Here is a 22,602-nt window from a genome sequence, read left to right on the forward strand (position 1 = left end):
TGTGCTATACAAACCCACACAAAACAACACTGTTCTTTGTCATTCCATTCAATTTTTCCTTTTCTCCAAAGGAAGCAATAGGTATAAAACACAGGATTCTTCAAAAATATTCTACATTAGCTTTTATTTTTCTATTACGGGCCCAATTGGTCTAGTGTGCCTTCAGCTGACTTCCACTTTATCAGCAGGGATTCCCATTTCCAGCTTGCTCTGTGCACTTTACAGGACCTCAGTGAACCTTAAGTGAGACGATGTTGCGGGGAATGAATGGCAGAGGGACAGAAATGATACACGCTGACGACTGCACATGCATTGTACCATCTGTGCTACTCTGTCACATCACCCCAGAGCACAGCAGCATATGGGAAAGGGCGAAGAATGAAAAGCGGCGAATTCTAAATTGATATTCAGTATTTGGTATGACCTCACTCTGAGAATACAGGCTGATCACTGATAGATCTCAATTCTTTGATCTGCCCAGGAGGAGTACGGCCTTACTTGCTGCTACAGAGGGAAGACCATACATGCTCAGTGCTGTTACAATCATATTCAAAATGGATTAAGTGTTTACTATATAAGTACTGTCTGGGCCCCCAGGAATCAGAACTCCGTGCTGTAGAAATCTGCCATGAGACCTGTCAGGAGGCCAGGTATTTTACAGCTTGACTTGCTGTAAAAATGTTTGCATGCCCACACCCCCCACCCCCCAACATTTTGGAGTCTAGAAAAGAAATTCAAGAAGGCAACTGTATAAGATTTCACTATTTTATTTGTGATTTGTACGCACTGAATTCTTTTTATGCTCCCACTCAGCATATGGAGCAAAAGAAATTCATGTGTGTTCCTGAGCCAGTAATTTAGGCTGAACAGGTGACACCCAGGATGATCACACTGGAACAACGGAGGCACAAACCAGTTGAACAACCTGCTGAGGGCCCAGATTAGGAATTCTATTAGTTTGAATCCCAATTTATAATTCTCAGCTGTGTCCTCTCACTTCATTAATTAAAGCTGTGGCTCTTTTCCCACTAGACAGTTCATTTTGATTCTTGGTTTACATGAGTACCCCAAATCCGTCCTTTTGAAACCAATTTCCAGTAGAGACTTTAAGGCACTTCTGTATGCATTCAGCAGTGAAATATAGTGGACACTGACCTAGGGTGGCTATGAGTCTGTAGAGCTGGCTGCTGATCAGTCGCTTTCTGGGAAGGTCCAACGTTGGGCACATTTGCGTTGCATTATGAAAATGAAAATGGTTTCCTCGCTATAGTTGGTTCCTTGTCACTAAGCCAGCAATTAACTGCCTGATCCTATAGTCTGATCTAGTTGTAAATTCCTACCAATCCCAGTTATTCCTATTAATGCTTTTTCATTTACTGTCTTGCTTTCTCAGCAACCACCCAAATGAGATCAATGGAGACTCCAGAGTCAAAATGCAATAAAAGATGTTGGTCTCACAGTTCACCTCTACTTTATTACAAGCTTTTAACAAGATTCTTGGCATAGCTGGAAGAAAAGAAGCTGCTCCACTGCTGCAATAGGGAAGTGAGCACCTTCACTGAGCTTTGTGTGCTCTCTCTGTGAGAACAAAGACCAGGACTCCTTTAAAAAAAGAAGATACCTACTACCACAGAGTTGGAACTGCTGCAAAAATAAGTCAGAAATGTATACTTTTGCTTACAAAAGATTTTCATTGCCTTCCTCAAAGTAATTTCATCAATTTCTCATGTGGTCTCACATAGCAGCATTTGTTATAAAATGATCTCATAACAACAGTGGAAAAAGAATGTCCTATGGACACTGAGCCATAATTTTACCAACTGTCCACCCTGCTTCTAGGCAAAAAGCTGTCATTTGTCCACTCAAGGATAACACTGAGGAACAGCAGGGCTACTCCACTGATTCAGGTATGATCTAATAGGACAAGTTCCATGTAGGAATGGAGAGGCAGCCTGCCATAAAAGTTGATGACGATACGCAAAAGTAATTGTTCCTCTCTGTTCTCAGGTTCTTCCTGTTTGGAACGACGAAGGCCTGCCGTTTGAAAGTTGATGAGTGCACTTTGAAGATTACGTGTTTGTTCAGTGGCTACCCAGATCCTTTGAAAGGTGGCAAAAGTAGGGTGGATTTTATTTAGAACAGAGAAGTTAAGGGCTGGAAGCCAGCCAACATGCAGCCACAGAGACAGACGGTCCAATCTACTGCATGGTGGCTCACCAAATGGTGATGAGGGGATAAAAGGAGACAAGAATGACACAAACAGGAGCTGAAGGTTAAATACTGTCTAGGAATCAATGTGGTCTTTTCTTCACCAAAGCTCTTAAAAATGCACTGTGCTCACTGTCTCCTCAGCCTCCCTGTTCCACACTTCCCTAACTCACTGCATTTGATATCTACTTCCGCTGCTACCAAGACTGTATTTTTTTGTGTTTTTTTTGAGGTTTACCAGAGATTCAACTCCTGCCTTCTCCTTATATTGCTCACACCTTCCTGAATCTTCAACTCTGATCTGTGGGTTCTTTGTCCTTTGCTATATCCCTTTCAAATTCTTCTGCTTTAGGTCACTTAGCTGTGTGGGCCTTTTCCCAATATGCAGACTCTACCACTACAATATCATACATTCCCAGTTTGAACTAAATCAAGTTGATGAGAGCACTAGGTAACCTTGACCTCTCTTCTGAGTACCAAACTCACGTATTTATCTGGCTACACATTTTCTCTTGACTTGGCTGTCCCATGGGCACACTACACAGAGAGCTCATCTTTCTGGCTTTCCTGATTCATATTTCAGTTAACGGCATCACCATCCTCCTGGGGTTGCTCCTTCATGAAATCTTAGCATCAGTGCCCTCATCCTATATCCAGGCACTCACCAGAGGTGGTCAATTGCCTACCTCGGCTCCTTCACCACCTGTCTCTTTTTTTGATGGTCTTATTGCAAGATCTCATCATTATTTACCTGGACTGTTACAACAGCATAATGATTGGCTTCCCTGCTTCCAATGCTTCTGAACTTTTCCACCACAGTTTATTTTTAAAACCATTAATCTCTAAAATCATTAATCTTATGTTATCTCTCTGTTTAAAAATCCTTAATGGTTTCCCACAAAACACAAAATAAAGGCTAACCTCTTAAGCTCATCAATCAAAGCCTCTAAATTTGGTCCCAAATCTTCCCGGCTCCATTTTCCACTATTCTCTCCATATACTGTATTTGCCCCTAAGAATAATATGAAGTAGACCCTAGAGGCCCTTTTTTTATTGGCCCTGAGATTTAACAATGTTAAAATGACTTCTTTCATTTATTAATCTTTATCTTTACATCTTCACACCACTCTTAACCTTTACTATAATGTCTTGTTTAAAAGTTACTTATGCCTTTGTCTTTCCCACTGGAATACATGCTCTTTGAGGGCAAGGCTTTTGCCTTATTCATATGTATTTCTGTAAACGCATACAGATATTACAATGTTTTATACAGTCAATGTTTGCTGAAAGGTCAAGAAATATTTATTGAATGCCCACTATGTATGCAACATTATATTAGTATATAATGCTGTCTAATGCTAAGGATATTAGATTAATAATATAATAAAGATATATGGATTAGCAAGCCACGTTCCCTGCTGCAGGGAAGCTCAAGTATAACAGTGGGGAGGGGAGGCATGTTACTTTAATTGGGTAATGGTAGTATTGAATGGGCTTCTCAGATGGCGTGAGTGGTAAAGAACCCGCCTGCAAATGCAGGCAACATAAGAGATGCAGACTCAATCCCTGGGTTAGGGAAGATTCCCTGGAGGAGGGCATGGCAGCCCACTCTAGTATTCTTGCCTGGAGAATCCCATGGACAGAGGAACCTGGGGGGCTATAGTTCATAGGGTTGCAAAGAGTCAGACATGCCTGAAGTGACTTAGCATAGCACAGTACAGTACTGTAGAACTGTAGCATGATAGAACAGTGGTAGAGAAATCCACTATGTATAGAGTGGGTACACAGAGAGGAGCCATCAACATATTCTCAGAAGACAAGAGAAAAAAATTCACAGAGCTGGATTGTTTAAGAAAATATAGGCTTCCTATATTTTCTGGGCTTCCCCAGTGGCTCAGATGGTAAAGAATCTGTCTGCAATGTAGGAGATGCAGGTTTGATCCCTGGGTTCGGAAGATCCCCTGGGGAAAGGAATGGCTACTCACTCCAGTATTCTTGCCTGGAGAATTCCATGGACAGAGGAGCCTGGTGAGTTACAGTCAATGGGGTGGCAAAGAGCAGGACATGATTGAATGAGAAGTTTTCTAGGTACATGAGAATGCTGCTGCTAAGTCACTTTAGTCGTGTCTGACTCTGTGCGACCCCATAGACGGCAGCCCACCAGGCTCCCCCTTCCCTGGGATTCTCCAGGCAAGAACTCTGGAGTGGGTTGCCATTCCCTTCTCCAATGCATGAAAGTGAAAAGTGACAGGGAAGTCGCTCAGTCATGTCCGACTCTTAGCGACCCCATGGACTGCAGCCCACCAGGCTCCTCCATCCATGGGATTTTCCAGGCAAGAGTACTGGAGTGGGGTGCCACTGCCTTCTCCGACATGACAATGGAGTGGTGGAAATAGTAGCTACCATTTACTGAAAGCTTACTTTGTGTCAAATGATGCTCTGAGTACTATATACATCTCCAGGTACAACTGACTCTTGTGATTTTTCACAACGGCTTTAGCGAGAATCCAGTATTTTCTCCACTTTACAAATAAAGACAATGGGCTTAGAAAAGGCAAGTAACTGGGCCAAGGTAACACAGCTCATAAGATAGCTAAAGTACAAATTTAAACACAAGTCTTTCTGACAACAATCTAAATTCTTAACCGCTATATCAACAGTCCCGAAATTTTGTGGAGGGACCACCTGAAGGTGCTGGCTAACAGTGTAGTTGCCCAGGCCTCACTTCCAGAAATGCTGATTCTGTAGGTGTGAGATGGGATCAAGGTAAGCACATTTTTAACGAGGATCCCACAGGTGATTCTCAAATAGGTTACCTGTACAGACAATGATCTTCCCAGAAAAGCAGTCCAAAGAGAGGAATTAATGAGTGCAAAGCTGGGTAGCATGAAGCAGGAGCTGTTTATAATTTGTGTTCGGAGGATGGGCCCTATGGAGATAATAAGTAAGGACACCTGTGCCTTCAAGAAGCTCACTATCAAATAATCCATAATCTTCAATTCCTTAGTTTTTTCACTGAAAAGACATTATGACATCATTTTTTAAACAAAATAAAAACTGTCCATAATCACTACTACTCTAACACAGAAATCATTTGTATATTACCATTTTGTAGGTCAATTCTTTTTTTAAGTTATGGTTACAGTTTTTGGTCAGAGAAGGCAATGGCACCCCACTCCAGTACTCTTGCCTGGAAAATCCCATGGATGGAGGAGCCTGGTGGGCTGCAGTCCATGGGGTCGCTAAGAGTCGGATATGACTGATCGACTTCCCTTTCACTTTTCACTTTCATGCATTGGAGAAGGAAATGGCAACCCACTCCAGTGTTCTTGCCTGGAGAATCCCAGGGAAGGGGGAGCCTGGTGGGCTGCCGTCTATGGGGTCGCACAGAGTCGCACACAACTGAAGCGACTTAGCAGTAGCAGCAGCACAGTTTTTGGTATTCTGCTATTTTAATGTGACACTTAATCAATGTAAAAAATGTTTTCCATGATTTTAAATAATCTTCATAATAACACTTTTAATAGCTGAAAACATTCCATTGGGCTAACACACCATGATTTATTAAATTATTTCCTTAATATCAGGCACTTGGTTTGTTTCCAATTTTTGGCAGTACTAAAATTCTGAAGGATTGTTACACTTAGTAGCTTTCTCTCATAATTTTAAGGAAAGATGTTTATGACTTTGAAGGAATGAGAAAGAAAATATCTAAGTGCAGAGCCTATTAAAATATGCTCAGGCTAATCCCATGGACGGAGGAGCCTGGTGGGCTGCAGTCCATGAGGTCGCTAGGAATCAGACACGACTGAGTGACTTCACTTTCACTCCTCACTTTCATGCACTGGAAAAGGAAATGGCAACCCACTCTAGTGTTCTTGCCTGGAGAATCCCAGGGATGGGGGACCCTGGTGGGCTGCCGTCTATGGGGTCGCACAGAGTCACACAGGACTGAAGCGACTTAGCAGCAGCAGCAGCAGTGCCTAATATTAATGAAGAATAATAGTGAATGACCAAAAGAATGTTGAGAAGTAATTTTCCATTATTGTTAACAACACTAATGCATTATTTTATTATATTTTATATATACTTCATAATCTACAAAAACAGTTTCACTACATAAACACATATGCCTATAACAATCTCATGAGGTAGGTAGGGCAGTGAAAATCAAGAGAGCTTATATGACTTGCTTCGGTATACACAATGACAGATAGAGAATTTGGACTCACATTAGCTGACTACTTTCCTTTATTCTATGTTGTGATGTCTTTTAGTTTAAGACCAGGGAAAATCATAAAGATAGTCACATTGAATGAAAAACAGAATAAAGCTGTGAACTGAATTATGTCTTCTCAAGACTCAAATGTTAAAGCCCCAACATCCAATGTGACATACTCTCTCCCCTACCCTCCCAACTGCGGACATAAGAACCCAGCAAGAAGCCAAGAAGAGAATCTTCCTTTCCAATCTCCCAAACTAGGAGAAAATATATCCAGTCTATGGTATTTTATTATGGTGGCCCCGAGCAGACTAAGATTTTGTTGCTGAGAAGTAGGGGACTGCTGTAAGCAGTACCCCAAAATGCAGAAAGAAGTGGCTTTGGAATTGGGTAGAAGCTTAAAGAGTTTTAAAAGCCATGATAGAAAAAGCTTAGAAACTTATGAACAGACTGTTGCTAGAAATATGGACATTAAGGGTGATTCTGGTGAGGTCTCAGAAATGAGGAACATTTATTAGAAACTAGGAAAACAGGTGAGAATTCTTTAAAAATGGCAAAGAACTTAGCTAAACTCTGTTCCAGCATTTTGTTAAGGCAGAACTTGTGAGCAATGAAATTGAATATTTAGCTGAGAGACAAAGTATTAAAGGAACAACTTGCTTCCTTTTGACTGCTTATAGTGAAGTGCAGAGGGAGAAAGAGCTGAAGAAGGAATTGTTAAGCAACAAGGAACCAGAATTTGAAGATTTAGAAAACTCACAGCCAACCCACACCACAAAAAATGAGAAAACTTGTTCTAAAGAGAATACTAAGGGTGTAGCAGAACAGCCATTTGATAAGGAGACAGACTGTGACTCGTGGACTTAATCAGCCACCTCAGCAGAAGCCAGAAAGAGAGATGGGGTTACACGGGCAAAGGCGCTGTCAGTTTGGACTAAAGGGACAGAGAAAGCTGGGTGGAGTGAAGGAAGGCTAATGGGTCTTAGAGCTATTTAGCTGTGAACATGCACTGTTCTTTAAGGCGAGGGAAGAATGACCCTGAAAAGGTGTTTCAGGGATCACCACAGGGCTGCTACTCCCACCACAGGCCCAGAAGCAAGGCTGGTTCCTGCTTGGTTTTGAAGGGCCGGGCTGCCTCTCCAGTGCCTCAGGGGAGGGCTGCCCTGGCAGTCATGTGGGTGGGTCCTTACAAAGACCCAAAGGATCAGGGTGCCCAGCAGAGACACGGGTGATTCTGTCACCCCAGTGGGCCTGGAAGACAGAGTACTGAGTCCAAGAGGATTGTTCTGGAGGCTTAATATCTAATGGAATTTGTCTTGCAAGATTTTGGACTTGCTGGAACCCATCATCCCCTCCTTCCTTCTGATTTCTCCCTTTTAGAATGGGACAGTCTATCCCATGCTTGCCCACCACTGTATTCTGGGAGCATATAACTTGACTAGTTTCATAGGTTTATAGTTGGGGAGGCAATTTGCCTCAGGATTTATCAGACCTTGAGTTTTACATGTATCTGATTTCTATGATATTTAGATGAGACTTTGGACTTTAGAGTTGATGCTAGAATGAGTTACCTACAGGGCTGTTAGGATGGATTGAACATATTTTGCATGTGATAAGAACATGAATTTTTTTTGGGGGGTCAGGGGCAAAATGCTATGGACTGAATCATGAACCTTCAAATTCATATATTGATGTGTTAACCTCCAGTGTTAACTATATTTGGAGATAGGACCTGTAAAGAGGTAATTAGGGTTAACTGAGAGTAAAAGGGTGGGGCCTTGATATGGATTAGTGTCCTTATAAGAAGAGACACAGGTGGCCCTAGTGGTAAAGAACCTGTCTACCAAAGCAGGAGACATAAGAGATGCGGGTTCGATCCCTGGTCGGGAAGATCCCTTGGAGGAGGACACAGCAGGAGAGTCCCATGGACAGAGGAGCCTGGTGGGCTACAGTCCACAGGGTCGCACAGAGTTGGACACGGCTGAAGTGACTTAGCACACACAAGAAGGGACACTAAAGAGCTCCAACCCCCTGAGCCATGTGAGGAGTTGGAAAGAAGGCAGCCATCTGCAAGGCAGAAAGAGAGCCATCACTAGAAACTAAATCAGTTGGAACTTTGATCTTGGACTTTCCAGCATTCACAACTGTGAGAAAATAAATTTATGTTGTTTAAGTCATCCATTCTTAGTATTTTGTTATTGCAGTCTGAGCAAACTAAGACAACACCCAAAGTTAAGATCTTAATACTCTGTCACCACAGTGGATTTGGTATTTAAGGAGCAGTGGTATTTAAGGAGCAGTATCCTTTGACTTTCAAATTATTAAATTCCAGCACCAACTTCCTTTTGTAACATTTTAAAAGACCTTTTAGTCTCCTTAACAGACAGAGAGAACAGACTTGCGGTTGTGGGGAGTGTGTAGGGGTGGCGTGAGGGAGGGACAGACTGGGAGTTTGGGGATAGTAGATGCAAAGTATTACATATGGAATGGATGGACAACAAGGTTATACTATATAGCACAGGGAACTATATTCAACATCCTGGGATAAATCACAGCAGAAAACAATATTAAAAAATGTATATATGTGTATAACCGAGTCATCTTGCTGTATGGCAGGAATTAACACATTGTAAATCAACTATACATCAATTAAAAAAGAGAGAGAGAGTTATACCTGCCTGGTCACTCTTAAATTTCATTAGTATGGAAAGGGATAATTTTAAGAAGATAAACAGTAAAAAGTTGATGAGCCAACCACTAGTCTTTTTTGTTTATTTCTGCAAAGGTAGGGCTCACAGTATCCTAGCAGCTTATTCCTTTAAGGTTGTACTATCAATTGGGTACATCTAGAAATGCCTAGAGGGTCTTCAAATAGACATTTATATTCACCATTTAGTGTAAAACATCCTTTCCCAAACCTGCCAACAACTCTCAGTATATAACCACTTGCCACCTGTTCTTTGGAGATTGCTTTTGCATCATTACAAGCAAAGAAATCAATAGCAGGCCATTGATTTGGGAAAGAGACAAGATTGCACAGCAATAATACATAAAGTTAGTCAAGCCCTACTTCTCAGTTGTTTTGAAAGAACAGATAGTTCAATGTTCCTTTCTGAAATAGGCATTCATCCTGCACTGGCGATCCTGTAGTCATACAGGCCCGAGATAGATGAGGTCCCATAACTCCAACTAGTGTAATGGCTCTTGAACACTACACAGAATCTCAACATGCCTTTTTAGACTCAACAGTAATGTATTAACTTGAATCTAGATTCTCTCTCTGCAGTTTATCCCTCAGTTTAAGAAGTGTGGGCTGGGGCACAAGGTCACTCTGAGTACCACCAGAGAGTGAAGTGGCTTAGGTGCTGCAAATGCAGAGAGCAGTCAGCTGAAGGTCTGGTCCAAATATATGTTCTGTCTTGAAAGACGGGTAAGGCCAATAGTTTACCTTATTCATTAATTTACTAAGATACCATCTGGTCTATCTAGCCAAATTAACATGTGCAAGTCATTTAGATATGTTAATTAGTTTTGAACCAGTGAATAGAATCTGGAAAAAGGGACTATGCAAAGGGTGAACCAACGTTATATTTACATAGAGATTTATGTTTTTAGAAACTCTTTCACATGCATTATCTCACTTGATCCTAATCTCAATCCCACAAAGTAGATGGGTCATCATTGTTGTAAACATCTGAAAGAGGAGGAAATTGAGGCTCAAAAGATTGTTGCTGTCTTAGCAATATAGGGAAGAAGCTAAGGGATAGTGAAAGAAGTGAATACCAATCACTAAGTATTTTGTTTTCTTGCACCCAAACAGCCCCATAAGATGGGTATGATTATTATTCTACCAGACCACCTCACCTGCCTCTTGAGAAACCTGTATGCAGGTCAGGAAGCAACAGTTAGAACTGGACATGGAACAACAGACTGGTTTCAAACAGGAAAAGGAGTACGTCAAGTCTGTATATTATCACCCTGCTTATTTAACTTATACGCAGAGTACATCATGAGAAACGCTGGACTGGAAGAAACACAAGCTGGAATCAAGATTGCCGGGAGAAATATCAATCACCTCAGATATGCAGATGATACCACCCTTATGGCAGAAAGTGAAGAGGAACTAAAAAGCCTCTTGATGAAAGTGAAAGTGGAGAGTGAAAAAGTTGGCTTAAAGCTCAACATTCAGAAAACGAAGATCATGGTATCTGGTCCCATCACTTCATGGCAAATAGATGGGGAAACAGTGGAAACAGTGTCAGACTTTATTTTTTTGGGCTCCAAAATCACTGCAGATGGTGATTGCAGCCATGAAATTAAAAGACCCTTACTCCTTGGAAGGAAAGTTATGACCAACCTAGATAGCACATTCAAAAGCAGAGACATTACTTTGCCAACAAAGGTCTATCTACTCAAGGCTATGGTTTTTCCTGTGGTCATGTATGGATGTGAGGGTTGGACTGTGAAGAAGGCTGAGCACCGAAGAATTGATGCTTTTGAACTGTGGTGTTGGAGAAGACTCTTGAGAGTCCCTTGGACTGCAAGGAGATCCAACCAGTCCATTCTGAAGGAGATCAGCCCTGGGATTTCTTTGGAGGGAATGATGCTGAAGCTGAAACTCCAGTACTTTGGCCACCTCATGCGAAGAGTTGACTCATTGGTAAAGATTCTGATGCTGGGAGGGATTGGGGGCAGGAGGAGAAGGGGACGACAGAGGATGAGATGACTGGATGGCATCACTGACTCGATGGAGGTGGGTTTGGGTGAACTCCGGGAGTTGGTGATGGACAGGGAGGCCTGGCATGCTGCGATTCATGGAGTCGCAAAGAGTCGGACACGACTGAGCGACTGAACTGAACTGAAAGCTGAGGAAACTGACACTCAGAGGAGTAACTTGTGACAGAGCTAAGTGGAAGAGTTAGGATTTGATCTACATCTTTGGGATTTCAAAGTCCATGCTTCAGTTATTACATTGATGAAGCCTATGGCTTACTGTTACAGTGAATGTAATCGCTCAAGAGTTCTTGATGCTAAGAGTTTTAGCCTTCTTAAATAAGTGGGCTGTCTGGAATGGGTGATACACATTTAAGAAATTGATGTGACATAACAGAAAAAGTGTAGGCTATGGGGCCAGAGAGATATGTTTAAATCCTAGCTTTACTAATTGCTAGCTGTGTGACCCTAAGCTTTATTCTCACCTGTCAAATGGATAAATAGATCTTAACCCCATGAACTTGATGTGAAGATTAAATTATATAACACGAAAAAGTTCCTTGTACATCAACAAATATTGATTACCTTCCTCTATAAAAACATTTCTCTCAGAAGCAGAGGAGTTAGAAAGCAGAGATAGACAAGGGTCTCTTATTTGCTAGGGAATAAAGACAGAAACATAGAGAGTGAAAGGCACATAATAGACCTTATTTGTATAGGAAATCTTTGCAAACAATCCCACTCAAGTATTACCTACTTTAAGAAGAATGTTTTGGCATCAAGAGTCTGGGTTAAGGTCCTTCTAAGCTCCCACAGAATTCGGTTAACTTCTATCTTAGCATTCAGTATACTGTGTTATAAGTCTGTCTTTATAAATCTGTTTTCTCCTCTAGATAATAAGTTAAGGCCTCTTCTATTACAATATCTGGTGTAAGGCAGATACTTAATAAGTTTTTGCTGAATGGAGAAAAGGGGAAAAAAAACACACCCATCTCAATAACAGTGTGTTGGAGAGGATTAGAATCAGATTTATAATATTTTCGTACCTTGACCGCATAGTTATTAAGTGGATCTTTTGCGTATGAAGCTGTATAGTAAACTGCATCACCGGCCTCACAGCATGGCTTGTCACTGGTCAGCCTGAAGTCTGACCAGCTGTCTACCCCAAAACGGAGTTGGTCTTTCTGCCCAGCCATGAAGAGGTCTTCACATTTAACAGCCAGTTTCTTCAACGCATCTGTGTGAAGGCTTCGGATTTTACCCACCACTTCTTCACGATTCTCAAGTCCTCGATAAAGTGCTTGTCTCTGTGGCTTCTGGATACTCCGGCCCTGTCTACCAGAGGGACCCCGCCGGCTGGACAGGGACTCTGTGCTGTTGGAAAACCTATCTTTAATACTGAGAGTGGTTAGGCTGGAGATGCTGTTTGCTGCTGAGGGCACACGTCTCTCCTTGTACAAAGGTCTCTCCAAGGAGTCATAAGACTCAGCATCCAGTCCCTTGAGTTCATAGCTGACCGAGGAGCCAGCACTGCTGGCATCCCAGCTCGGGTCGATATCGTAGGTGGGATTAGCCATGACACAAAGGGTAGTTTCCAGGGACTTCTGGAGGTCTTTGGAGAGTGGCTCTGTATTGGCTCTTATGATCATTTTCTTTGGCAGTGGGGGTGGTGTTGGTTGCAAAGCATTGGGTGCTTCTTGGTCTGTTTTCCCGCCAAAGGCGATGACATCATCCAAAGCTCCCTTAGGCTGCCGTGGATGCTTGGGAGGTATCATGGCTGCTCTAGATTGTCCTGGATTGTTTTAGAATAAAGAAAGAAGAAAAAAAGAATAATTAAATAAAATGTTCATTCTGGTTACATAATTGAAACTTAAACAGAAATAAATGTAGTAGCCATAATAATTTAAGAAGTTAACACCTTAATTCAAGAACGGTAAAAGAAAACAAAGAACAATTAGCTAAATTTAAAGGTAGAATTCAAGACCTAATGGGAGCAACAAATGTGAACAATGTCTCAGTATTTCCTTGCCATAGGAACAGGGCGATGGGTTTTGCTTTCAAGAAGGAATCCTGATTCTCCACTTCTGGCCCCAAGAGTGCTGTATTCACTACACTAGAGTACTAAGTACACTCAAATAACTGTATTGTGACAGAAGAGAGAGGATAACATTTGCAGGTTAAAAAGAAATACTTGGGAGCATTACTAAAAACAATCGGGATTAGCAAATGAGACTGCTAGATTGGTGCTCAGAAGATACTATTCTATTAACTTTGTTCCAAAGTTACATTGTATTATACTGTATACAACACTTGTCATTCTCCATCCAAAACAAACAAACACAATTTCATAAACCATGCTATTTCATTTCCCTACAGAGATGGCTTCTGGCACCACTTAAACTGGTCTATGTATAAAGACCTCTGAGATTGTGGTAAGGGAAACCATGTGTATGAGCAGGCAACTGCTGTTTCAAACATCACCCACAAACTCTTACATGATTCTGTTTTATTTGGGGGGGGGAATATAAACTGAGATTTGAGAGATGCTACATTTGAACTTCTCTGACAACAAGCTTCAGTTACAGAAACAATCACCTTTGTTTCCTTTCCAGAATTTATGCTTAGAAGATAAAACATGTATGTATGAATCAGTGATACCTTCAGGCCTTATAATGGGGATGGGGCATTATTTTTTTTAAAGACTTAGAAATATACCATGAAGTTTTAATAAAAGTTATTAAAATTAGTAATGTTATTAAAGTGAAATAGTCACTCAATATTTCAGAGTTAAAACATAATGCTCTATTATGGGTGGAATTACATCCTTTCCCCAAAAATATACTTATGGTACTTCTAAATATGACCTTATTCAAAAATAGTCTTTATAGAGGTAATCAAGTTAAGGTAATCAAGCATCCAATGACTTCTTAATGAAGTCATTAAGGTAGGCCTCAATCCAATATGGCTGGTGTCCTTATAAGAAGGGGGAATGTCATATGAAGACACAGGGAGAATACCATGCCGTCACAGAGGCATTGCTTGGAGTAATGCAGTTGCATGCCAAGGATGCTAAGGATTCATGGCCACCACCAGATGCTAAGAAGAAATAAGGGAGGATTCTACCCAGAATCTCGGAGGGAATATGGCCTTGGTAACACCTTAATTTCTGCTCCAAGTTGCCAGAACTACAGGAGAATAAATTTCTCTCGTTTTAAGCCCCCAGTTTGTGGTACTTTATTATAGCAGGCCTAGGAATCTATGTTCTTACTACTGATCAGACTGAACGGAAGGCACTGGAAGGTCTTGAGGATGATAATGAATAAGGATGGTGGTTTGTTTTTATTAAAAATCATGTCCTTGTAGCAATGCCAAGGGGAAGCAGCAATATAAACTGTGATTATAATAACACTAAACTCCATTTCCCATGCATGCAATCCACTTCAAGAACACTTAAAGAGTTTATATAAACTATGACAATATATAAGCAAACCTAAGAACCCTCTTTCCCCACAAATGGCATGTAGCAATATTCTTTTACAAAGAACTGAGCTACATTACATATAAATAAAAAAATATGTATATATAGACAGCATAAGACAGAGAGAGAGAAGGAATATGAGAATGCTAAGCTCTAAGAGGGCCAGGACCTTTGTTTTACTCATTGTTGTACCCTTTATGTTAAGAAACAGGGCCTAATTATAATAGATGCTTAATAAATATTTCTTGAGTGACTAAAGGAATAAATATTTAGGGCTAAAAGAGAAAAACAGGCAAAACTGTATAGGTACCTATATCAAGTGAAGATATTGAATTAGAAATTTATGAAATTCCCACCAAGAAAAGTCTAAGACCATATCGGCTTCACTGATGAATTCTACCAAATGTTTAAAGAAGTATTAAAACCAATCTTCCATTAACTTTTCCAGTAAATAGAAGTGGAAGGAATACTTACCAACTTGAAATCTATGATAGGCCAATATTACCTATATAACAAAATAAGAGAAAGAAACCAATACACTAATATCCCTTATTACTAGACACAGAAATCCTCACAAAATACTAGCAAACTGAATCAAGCAACATATAAAAAGGATAACACACCACAACAAATTTGGATTTATCCCAGAAATGCAAGGTTGGTTTAATATCTAAAAACCAATCCATGTCATATATAATGTAAATAAAACAAAGAGAGGAGGAAAAAACCTTACATGGTCAGATCAATGGAAGAAGAAAAAGAATTTCATAAAATCCAATATTTATCAAGATAAAAATACTGAACAAGCTGGAAAAAGAAGGGCTCATCCTCGTTCTGATACAGGGTGCCTATGAAAAACCAAGAGCTAAATCATACTTAATGGTAAAAGCCTAGGTTTTCCCCGACTAAGATCAGAAACAAAACAAAGATCCCCATTCTTGTTTTTTCTATCCTACATTGTACTGGAGAACCTAGACAGGGAAATTATGGGAAAAAAAAAAAAAAAAAAAAGAAAGAAATAAAAACATCCAGATTGGAAAAGAAATAAAACTATCTCTATTCACAGATGACATAATCTTGTACACAGGAAAGCCTAAAGAGTCCACAAAAAAATGAGAACTAATATACCAGTTCAGCAAGATTGCAGGACTTATGATCAATATAAAAACTCAACTGTATTTCCATATACTAGCAATGAATAATCCCAAAGTTAAATGAAGAAAACAACTGCATTTATAATATCATCAAAAATATTTAGAAAAATATTTAGCAAAGTAAGTGTAAGACTTGTACACTAAAATTACTTGGGCACTAAAAACTTTGATGAAAGACATTAATGATCTATATAAATAAAAAGAAATTTTATGTTCATGGATCAGACTTTGTATGTTAATATGGAAATATTCCTCAAATTTTTCCTCTGAAAATTTAATGTCACTCATATCAAAACCCCGGCTAGCTTTCTGGCAGAAATTGACAGAATGATCCTAAAATTCATATGGAATCACAACAGATCTAGAGGAGGCCCTCTCCCCACTCAAATCTTAAAAAACAGAACAAAGAACCTACATTTCCCAACTTCAAAATGTACTTCACAACTACAACAACCAAAAACTATGGGGCCAGCATAAGAATAGACATACAGATGGATGGAATAGAAGTGAGAGTCCAGAAATAAACTCCTACATTTACAGTTAACTGATTTTCAACAAGGATGCCAAGACAATTCAATAGGGAAAGAGAGGCTTTTCAACAAATGGTGCTGGGACAACTTGGTATCCACATGCAAAAGAATGGAGTTGAACCCCTACATTATAGTATATACAAAATTAACTCAAAATATATGAAAGATCTAAATGTTAAAAACTAAATCTATCAAACTCCTAGAAGAAAACATAGGAGTAAAGTTTTTCGACCATGGGCTAGGCAATTATTTCTTAAATAAAATACCTAAAGCACAAGTAACCAAAAATCAATAAATTGGAACTCATAAAAATGGAAAACTTTTGTGCTTCAAAGGTCAATTTTAAAAAAGTGAAAACATGCTCAACATCACTCATTATCAGAGAAATGCAAATCAAAACCACTATGAGGTACCATTTCACACCAGTCAGAATGGCTGCGATCCAAAAGTCTACAAGCAATAAATGCTGGAGAGGGTGTGGAGAAAAGGGAACCCTCTTACACTGTTGGTGGGAATGCAAACTAGTACAGCCACTATGGAGAACAGTGTGGAGATTCCTTAAAAAACTGGAAATAGAACTGCCTTATGACCCAGCAATCCCACTGCTGGACATACACACCGAGGAAACCAGAATTGAAAGAGACACGTGTACCCCAATGTTCATCGCAGCACTGTTTATAATGGCCAGGACATGGAAGCAACCTAGATGTCCATCAGCAGATGAATGGATAAGAAAGCTGTGGTACATATACTCAATGGAGTATTACTCGGCCATTAAAAAGAATACATTTGAATCAGTTCTAATGAGGTGGATGAAACTGGAGCCTATTATACAGAGTGAAGTAAGCCAGAAAGAAAAACACCAATACAGTATACTAACGCATATATATGGAATTTAGAAAGATGGTAACAATAACCCTGTATACGAGACAGCAAAAGGGACACTGATGTATAGCACAGTCTTTTGGACTCTGTGGGAGAGGGAGAGGGTGGGATGATTTGGAAGAATGGCATTGAAATATGTATAATATCATATATGAAACGAGCTGCCAGTCCAGGTTCGATGCATGATACTGGATGCTTGGGGCTGGTGCACTGGGACAACCCAGAGGGATGGTATGGGGAGGAGGGAGGAGTGTTCAGGATGGGGAACACATGTATATCTGTGGCAGATTCATTTTGATATATGGCAAAACCAATACAATATTGTAAAATTTAATAAAATAAAATTAAAAAAAAAAAGTGAAAACATAACCCTTAGAATAGGACAGAACATGAGCAAATCATATATCCAATAAGAGACTTGTATCCAGAATTTATAAATAACTCTAACAATGAAAAGATAAAGAATCCATTAAAAGTGGTCAAAGTGGGAATTCCCTGGTGAGCCAGTGGTTGAGAATCTGCCTTGCAATGAAAGGGATGTGAGTTCAATCCCTGGTTGGGGAACTAAGATCCCACATGCCATGGAGCAACTAAGTCCATGCATTGCAACAGACGATCCCACATGATGCAACTAAGACTGAAAGCAGCCAACTAAATAAATATTTTTTTTTTAAAAAGCAGGCAAAGGATCTGCATAGACATTACTCCAAAGAAGATATACAAATAGCCAAAAAGCATGTATAAAGATGCTCAGCATTTCTCACTAGGTATATGCAAACCAAAACCACAAGACATCACTTTATATCCATTAAGCTAGCTTTAATAAAATAGATGAACAAGTATCAGTAAAGATATGGAGAAATTCAAACCTTCATACATTGCTAGCGGGAATCTAAATGATGCAACCATGAAAATGGTTTGTTAGTTATTCAGAAAGTAAAACAGTTACACATGATCCAGAATTTCTAATCCTAGGGATATATCTGAGAGAAATGAAAACATATGTCCACACAAGAACTTGTATTCAAATGTTCACGGCAACATTTGCATACAAGAGCCCAAAAGTGGAAACAACTCAGATGTGCATTAACTGATGAATGGATAAACAAAATGTAGCATAGCCACACAACATAATATTCAGTTCGGTTCAGTCACTATGTCGTGTCTGACTCTTTGTGACCTCATGGACTACAGCAAGCCAAGCTTCCCTGTCCATCACCAACTTCCACAGCTTGCTCAAACTAATGTCCACTGAGTCAGTGATGCCATCCAACCATCTCATCCTCTGTCGTCCCCTTTCCTCCTGCCTTCAATCTTTCCCAGCATCAGGGTCTTTTCCAATGAGTCAGTTCTTTGCATCAAGTGGCCAAAGTATTGGAGTTTCGGCTTCAGCATCAGTCCTTCCAATGAAGAGTCAGGACTGATTTCCTTTAGGATGGACTGGTTGGATCTCCTTGCAGTCCAAGGGACTCTTAAGAGTCTTCTCCAACACCACAGTTCAAAAGCATCAATTCTTCAGCACTCAGCTTTCTTTACAGTTCAACTCTCACATCCATACATGGATACTGGAAAACCATAGCTTTGACTAGATGGACCTTTGTTGGCAAAGTAATGTCTCTGCTTTTTAAAATGTTGTCTGTGTTGGTCATAGTTTTCTTCCAAGGAGCAAGCATCTTTTAATTTTATGGCTGCAGTCACCACCTGCAGTGATTTTGGAGCCCAAGAGAAGAGTCTCTCACTGTTTCCATTGTTTCCCAAGCTATTTGCCATGAAGTGATGGGATCAGATGCCATGATCTTAATTTTTTGAATGTTGAGTTTTAAGCCAGCTTTTTCACTCTCCTCTTTTACTTTCATCAAGAGGCTCTTCAGTTCCTCTTCACTTTCTGCCATAAGGGTGGTGTCATCTGAGTATCTGAGGTTATTGATATTTCTCCCGGCAATCTTGATTCCAGCTTGTTCTTCATATTATTCAGCCATAAAAGAAATTAAGCCCTGATGTGTGCTACAATCTGTATGAACCTTAGAAACATTATGCTAAGTGAGAGAACCCAGTAATAAAAGACCATATATCATATGAAATATTTAGAAACACATAAATCCATAGAGATAGAAAGCAAATTAGTGGTTGCCACAGCCAGGGGAAAGGGAGAATGGAAACAACTGTTAATGGCTTTCTGTTTGGGGTAGGCTTCCCAGGTGGCTCAGTGGTAAAGAATCCACCTGCCAAAGTAGGAGGGGCAGGTTCAATCCCTGGGTTGGGAAGATCCCCTGGAGAAGGGTATGGGTAACCCACTCTAGCATTCTTGCCTGGGAAATCCAATGGACAGAGGAACCTGGCAGGGTACAGTCCACGGGGTTGCAACAGAGTCAGACAACACTTAGCGACTCAACAGCAACAATTGTGTTGAGGTGATGAAAATGTTCTGGAATTAGATACTGGTAGTGGTCGTATAATTCTATTAATAAACTAAAACTCATTGAACTGCACAGTCAAGAAGGGTGAATTTTATGGTATATAAATTGTATCTAAATATTAAAGCGAATCAACAATTCAGTCTTAGAAACCATCATAAATTCAGTTTTCAGTCATATCTTCCCATTATTCTGTGCTCTTAACATCACAAAAGATATAGGGGCTTGGCATTTATTGAACTCTTTCTGTGATGGCGAGGCCTCCCTCCTGGTGCTGTCCCAGCTCTATTCTGCCTCAGCTAATGTGTGAAGTCAAAACCATAGTTCATTTACAAGATGACAGAAATAGGCTTTGTAACAAACCTTCATTTTCCATTTGCTGACTCAGAAGATGCAGGAGGTTAGAAGCGGTGAACTGCACCAGCAGCTTATCTTCCTGGCCTGACTACTGTGGCAGTCTTCTGAAACCACTGTCTTCAGTTTTTCTTCCTTCACCACACTAACCATTAGAGACTTTATTCAAACACCAAATCTGATCATGGCACTCCTCCTGTACTTCAAAAATTCTGTCCTTGAGAATTTGGACTTGATCCCGAGGATGGAGTTTTGTTGCTTCAGCACAGAAAGAAAGCCTCTTATGACCCAGCCCTGGTTGTTCTGTTTCTCTCACGGCATTTTCCCGTGTGCCCTAAATCGAGCTACCAAACTGCTTGTGGTTTCTCCAGCACTCTTGGCTACTTCATGCTCTGTGTCTGTTCTCTTACTGACCCTCTTCCGGGAATGGTTTCTCTCTCCACTCATCTTTAAATGTTCTGCCTCTGAGGAATGTTTCTTACTCCACTTCAAAATTGCAAAATTGACCTCTCCTTCCTGGGGACCTCAGATGTATTATGTGAATATTTCTGTCTTAAGCACTTAGAATACTTGACTTGTGTCCCTATATGAATTCCCCATGGGTGTAATCATTGAGGGCAGACACTTGGCTCATTTATAGCCCAGGACAAAGCAAAGAGTCTGGCTGAGGGGGGAATGGAAGGAATGAATTAATAATGAACAAAAAGCAAAACCTAGAAACATGAGCCTATTCTCACTCCTTCCCGTGAGAATCTTTATGGGATGGCCATTTTCTTTCCATTTTTTTTTCTAAATAAGAACAGTCATGAAAACCAAGGAATGAAGGATTCCAAAAGTGTTTTCTTTTTCCTTTTCTTTTAAATGACCTCAGAACTGACAGGTGAGGCAAGTTCTAACACCATCAGCAGCTCTTTCACGCATATCAGGAGGTGCAAGAGGGCTGATTACGCCACTTCCCACCACCTTCAGAATAAAGTCCAAACTATTCAGGAAGTTGGGCAAGGCTATCAGTCTTATCTGTCACTATTTCTCATCAACCTTCCCATAAGAATCGCTCAATTCCTATTCTTTTAATAGGTTCCCTGTTTTTACTTTTATATCTCTGCCTTAGTAAAGGTGTTCTTCCATCCTAAAGTGAAAGTGAAAGTATTAGTCACTCAGTCGTGTCTCACTCTTTGCGACCCCATGGACTGTAGCCCACCAGGCTTCTCTGTCCATGGAGATTCTCCAGGCAAGAACACTGGAGTGAGTTGCCATGCCCTCCTCCAGAGGATCTTCTGAACCCGGGTCTCCTGCATTGCAGGCAGACTCTTTACCATCTGAGCCACCAAGGGAGCCCCATCTCTACTGAAGCCATCCCTCCTCTCTACTCCCCACCCACAAGTGGGGAGCCATCACTTCTTCTTCTGTGTTCTCTTACCACTTTTCACTTTATGATAGCATTTTTAGCTTTTTATATCGTGTGTATTTTCGTTTTTTTTACACTCCCTTGGAACCTCTGGCGCGGTGTGAGACACGCAGCAGGTGTGCAGGAAACAGCTGCCAGACTGAAGGACAGTGTCAGCAGAGCTGGTCATCATTCCAAAACGAAAATGGGCAGCCAAGGCAGCAAGGAAACAAAGATAATTAATAGTGGCTTCTCTCTCCAAACAGTGGGACATGATCTCCTGGGAGCTAAGATTTCCACATGGGAATCAGAAACGTTTGCATTCCAAATGAAACCATGAACGTTTTACAGCCCATGCAAGGTCAAGGCATTTGCCCAAGTCTGAAAGTGTCCTAAGTTTTTTTTCTTCTGAGAAGAACAAGTTCTCCTAACTGAATTCCAATCATTTGGGTCAATGTTTTAAAAGCTTGGTATCTTAGCTGTTTTTATTTTAAACTTTTAATCCTGTACATTCTTCTCAAGCCTCTGGGACCAGACACTAAGCTCAGCTTTCAGCAGGCTTGATATAACATCACATACTCTACATTTTTGTGGCATGCCAGCTCTCTAAACAGGAAAAAAAAAAAAAGAATGTGTTCTAAATCTTGCCTTGCTATAGACTAAAATGTTCTTTTGGACAAATATGTTTGACAAAACCATACTCAATCCCTACTTTCCTTTCTTTTTGAGTTTCTAAACTCTATCTTTATATTTTTTCTTCACTTAAAAATGTCTTCAGACTGACAAATAAGGCCTTATATCACTTTCTGAAAAGCAAATGATGAAAGATGGATTAAAAAGCAATAATTTACTGACACTACTTCAAAGAAGCAAAAAGGATGTTTAAAACTCCTCAGGAAGGAAAATAATTGATATGGGCTCTAAAAACTTACACAATTGGTTTAACAATAGAAAACAAATAAGAAAACTATTATCTCTAAATATCAACATTTTAAAGATGATTATACAGTGAAAAACTCAAAATAATAATTACATCAATAGAGATCTACTGTAAGGCACCATGATTTGAAGACACATTTGGGAAAAATCACAACAAATGTTTGCTTAAAACCTGACAATGACTATCATCTCAGGGTGCCAGGGATTAAAGGCACTTAAGAATGACCCATTTAGACAGAGACAGTGTGTTTGTGAGTACAATTAGCTCCTTATCCCAGTAAGACAGGAATGTCATGGTCTCCTGGTCAGTCTCCCTGC

At 40.2% G+C, this 22,602-nt stretch overlaps 1 protein-coding gene across 21 annotated transcripts in view; it reads right to left on the reverse strand.

Moving 5' to 3' along the window:
- Nucleotides 1-22,602, reverse strand: part of PEAK1 (pseudopodium enriched atypical kinase 1) — a 315,210-nt gene that overhangs the window by 16,121 nt on the left and 276,487 nt on the right. For all 21 annotated transcript variants that reach the window (XM_070775350.1, XM_070775352.1, XM_070775332.1 and 18 more), the window contains one exon: nucleotides 12,190-12,935. In XM_070775350.1, the coding sequence (XP_070631451.1) occupies nucleotides 12,190-12,935 (746 nt within the window). The remainder of the gene's footprint in view (nucleotides 1-12,189; nucleotides 12,936-22,602) is intronic.

The sequence above is a fragment of the Bos indicus genome, chromosome 21 (assembly GCF_029378745.1).
Source record: "Bos indicus isolate NIAB-ARS_2022 breed Sahiwal x Tharparkar chromosome 21, NIAB-ARS_B.indTharparkar_mat_pri_1.0, whole genome shotgun sequence".
Classification (NCBI taxonomy): Eukaryota; Metazoa; Chordata; class Mammalia; order Artiodactyla; family Bovidae; genus Bos; species Bos indicus.